The 3,780-nt window shown below is 44.3% G+C and overlaps 1 protein-coding gene across 1 annotated transcript; it reads right to left on the bottom strand.

The window, feature by feature from the left end:
* Positions 1 to 1,851: 1,851 nt before the first annotated feature.
* Positions 1,852 to 2,721, bottom strand: LOC133100879 (small ribosomal subunit protein uS5-like). The gene has a single exon (XM_061205373.1). It carries the CDS (start codon positions 2,719 to 2,721, stop codon positions 1,852 to 1,854), a length of 870 nt encoding a protein of 289 aa, XP_061061356.1.
* Positions 2,722 to 3,780: the final 1,059 nt, after the last annotated feature.

The following is a 3,780-nucleotide window of genomic DNA, read 5'->3' as shown; positions in this document are numbered from 1 at the left end:
TCCCTTGTCTCTGCATCCCCTCCCTTCCCTGATTAGCAACTGTTTGAATCTGCACTTTGGAACACAGGGAAGGTCATAGAGGCTGAAGCCGATTTCCTACAAAAAAGAAATGGGGGACACAGGAAGGCTTCCATGCCTAGGAGCCCCACAGGGTCCTGCTCAATTTCACTTTTGCTTATAACTATTGGTTAAAACTTAGTTCTGTGCAACACTATGAAAGCATTCCTTTCAGCTAGGTGTGGGAGTATGGCAGAATTGCAAAGCTATTAAGAGGAAGAGGCAAAAAGGTATGCTCTCTTCCTTTGAGTACACTGTCCAGAGAAAAAAGTACTCACCAATTCTAGTTGTGCCCTATGGGTAGGCATTTAGTTACTTGGCACACCTACCTGCAAGGGAAGCTAGAAGAAAATAAAGGCTTTATTCAAGGGAACCAAATACCCAGCTAAAAATTGAGAAGAACATATGTGGTGACCAGTTGCAGTCTTGGCTATGGCATGTGAGTCACACAGCACAGCATCTATCATATAGTTAAAAACTCAGTAAATGTTAACTATTATTTGTGTCAAAATGTGGTCCAAGGAAGACCCTACGTGGGTACCTTGTTTTACTCCTACTTGGATATATATATATATATTTTTAAATTTATTTATTTATTTTATTTCTGGCTGCATTGGGTCTTCATTGCTGTGTGCGGTCTCTCTCTAGTTGTGGCGAGCAGGGGCTACTCTTCGTTGTGGTGCATGGGCCTCTCATTACGGTGGCTTCTCTTGTGGAGCACAGGCTCTAGGTGCCTTGCGGGCTCAGTAGTTGTGGCTCATGTGCTCTAGAGCGCAGGCTCAGTAGTTGTGGTGCACGGGCTTAGTTGCTCCATGGCATATGGGATCTTCCCGGACCGGGGCTCGAACCCGTGTCCCCTGCATTGGCAGGTGGATTCTTAACCACTGAGCCACCAGGGAAGCCCCTGGATATATTTTTTTAACAGACTTTTTTTTTTTTAAGAGAAGTTTTAGGTTTACAGAAAAATTGAGCAGGAGGTACGAGAGCTCCCATGTACCTCCTGCCACACACAGGCAGAGTCTCCCCACCGTCCATGAATAACCTTTAATGTTCACTCTATAGAAGTGAAACCCAACCTTCCACTTTTTTTTAAATTAAATTTTATTTTTTTATACAGCAGGTTCTTATTAGTTATCTATTTTATCCACATCAGTGTATACATGTCAATCCCAATCTCCCGATTCATCCCACCACCACCCCCCCTCCACTTTCCCCCCTTGGTGTCCATACGTTTGTTCTCTACATCTGTGTCTCTATTTCTGCCTTGCAAACCACTTCATCTGTACCATTTTTCTAGATTCCACATACATGTGTTAATATATGATATTTGTTTTTCTCTTTCTGACTTCACTCTGTATGACAGTCTCTAGGTCCATCCACGTCTCTACAAATGACCCAATTTTGTTCCTTTTTAGGGCTGAGTAATATTCCATTGTATATATGTACCACATCTTCTTTATCCATTCATCTGTCAATGGACGTTTAGGTTGCTACCATGACCTGGTTATTGTAAATAGTGCTGCAATGAACACTGGGGTGTATGTGTCTTTTTGAATGATGGTTTTCTCTGGGTATATGCCCAGTAGTGGGATTGCTGGGTCATATGGTAATTCTATTTTTAGTTTTTTAAGGAACCTCCATACTGTCCTGCATAGTGGCTGTATCAATTTACATTCCCACCAATAGTGCAAGAGGGTTCCCTTTTCTCCACACCCTCTCCAGCATTCGTTGTTTGTAGATTTTCTTTTTTTTTTTTTAAACTAGTTTCATTCACTTTATTTTTCTCATAGAAAACTATGTGGTGGCTACAGCTGGAACCTGGGTCCTCTGCATGGAAACTCTGGTGTGGGTCTTTACAGGATGGTCAGTGAATTCCTGATATGGAGACTTGGTGAACATGGTCTCTTTCCAGAGATCAGGAGTGAGATAACTGTAGGTCTTGGAAATGGCATTAGAAGTGGCCTTGGCGAAGTTGCCCAGCGTGGCAGTGCAGTCCCTGGCAGAGGTGTAGCAGTCGTCAATTCCAGCCATCATCAGTAGCTTCTTGGGCACAGGGGCTGAGACGATGCCAGTGACCCTGGGGGCAGGGATGAGGCGCACCAGCACAGAGCCACAGTGGCCAATCACCTTGCAAGGGACAGAATGGGGCTTGCCAATCTTGCTCCCCCAGTAGCCTCGTCGCACCGGGACGATGGAGAACTCGGCCAGAATGATGGCCGCACAGATGGCAGTGGCTACCTCCTTAGAGCACGTCACACCCAAACCAACATGTCCGTTGTAATCCCAGATGGCAACAAATGCCTTGAACCTGGTCCGCTTGCCAGCACGGGTCTGCTTTTGCACAGGCATGATCTTCAAAACCTCGTCCTTGAGGGATGACCCCAAGAAAATGTCAGTGATCTCAGATTCCTTGATGGGCAGAGAAAAGAGATAGATCTCCTCCAGGGACTTGATCTTCACGTCCTTGACCAGGCGGCCTAGCTTGGTGACGGGGAGCCACTCCTTGTCCTCGGCCTTGCCTCTGTGAGCTCCGCGGCCTCGGCCCTGGCCCCGACCACGACCCCGGCCCCGGCCCTGGATGCCGCTGCCGAAGCCTCTGTGGCCTCCCATTCCAGGGCCTCCGGGCCCTCCCGGCCCTCCCACAGCACAGGTGTCATCCACCATTTGGTGTTTTTACAGAAAAAAAAAAAAGAAAGCTTTACGGAAAAAAAAAAAAAAGTTAGACTTTCTGATGATGCCCATTCTAACCGGTTTGAGGTGATACCTCATTGTAGTTTTTTTTTAACATCTTTATTGGAGTATAATTGCTTTACAATGGTGTGTTAGTTTCTGCTTTATAACAAAGTGAATCAGCTATACATATACATATATCTCCATATCTCCTCCCTCTTGCGTCTCCCTCCCACCCTCCCTATCCCACCCCTCTAGGTGGTCACAAAGCACTGAGCTGATCTCCCTGTCCTATGTGGCTGCTTCCCACTAGCTATCTATTTTACATTTGGTAGTGTATATATGTCCATGCTGCTCTCTCACTTCGTCCCAGCTTACCCTTCCTCTCCCCGTGTTCTCAAGTCCATTCTCTACGTCTGCGTCTTTATTCCTGTCCTGCCCCTAGGTTCTTCAGAACAATTTTTTTTTTAGATTCCATATATATGTGGTAGCATATGGTATTTGCTTTTCTCTTTCTGACTTACTTCACTCTGTATGACAGACTCTAGGTCCATCCACCTCACTACAAATAATTCAATTTAGTTTCTTTTTATGGCTGGGTAATATTCCATTGTATATATGTGCCACATCTTCTTTATCCATTCATCTGTCAATGGACAGGTTGCTTCCATGTCCTGGCTATTGTAAATAGAGCTGCAATGAACATTGTGGTACATGGCTCTTTTTGACTCATTGTAGTTTTGATTTGCATTTCTCTAATAATTAGTGATGTTGAGCATCTTTTCATGTGCCTCTTGGCCATCTGTATGTCTTCTTTGGAAAAATGTATACTTAAGTCTTCTGCCCATTTTTTGATTGGGTTGTTTGTTTTTTTAATATTGAGCTGCATGAGCTGTTTATATATTTTGGAGATTAATCCTTTGTCCGTTGATTTGTTTGCAAATATTTTCTCCCATTCTGAGGGGTGTCTTTTGGTCTTGTTTATAGTTCCCTTTGCTGTGCAAAAGCTTTGAAGTTTCATTAGGTCCCATTTGTTTATTTTTGCTTTTATTT

This window comes from Eubalaena glacialis, chromosome 11 (assembly GCF_028564815.1).
Source record: "Eubalaena glacialis isolate mEubGla1 chromosome 11, mEubGla1.1.hap2.+ XY, whole genome shotgun sequence".
Classification (NCBI taxonomy): domain Eukaryota; kingdom Metazoa; phylum Chordata; class Mammalia; order Artiodactyla; family Balaenidae; genus Eubalaena; species Eubalaena glacialis.
The sequence above is the reverse complement of the archived record's forward strand: the minus strand, read 5'-3'. Positions and strand labels throughout refer to the sequence as shown.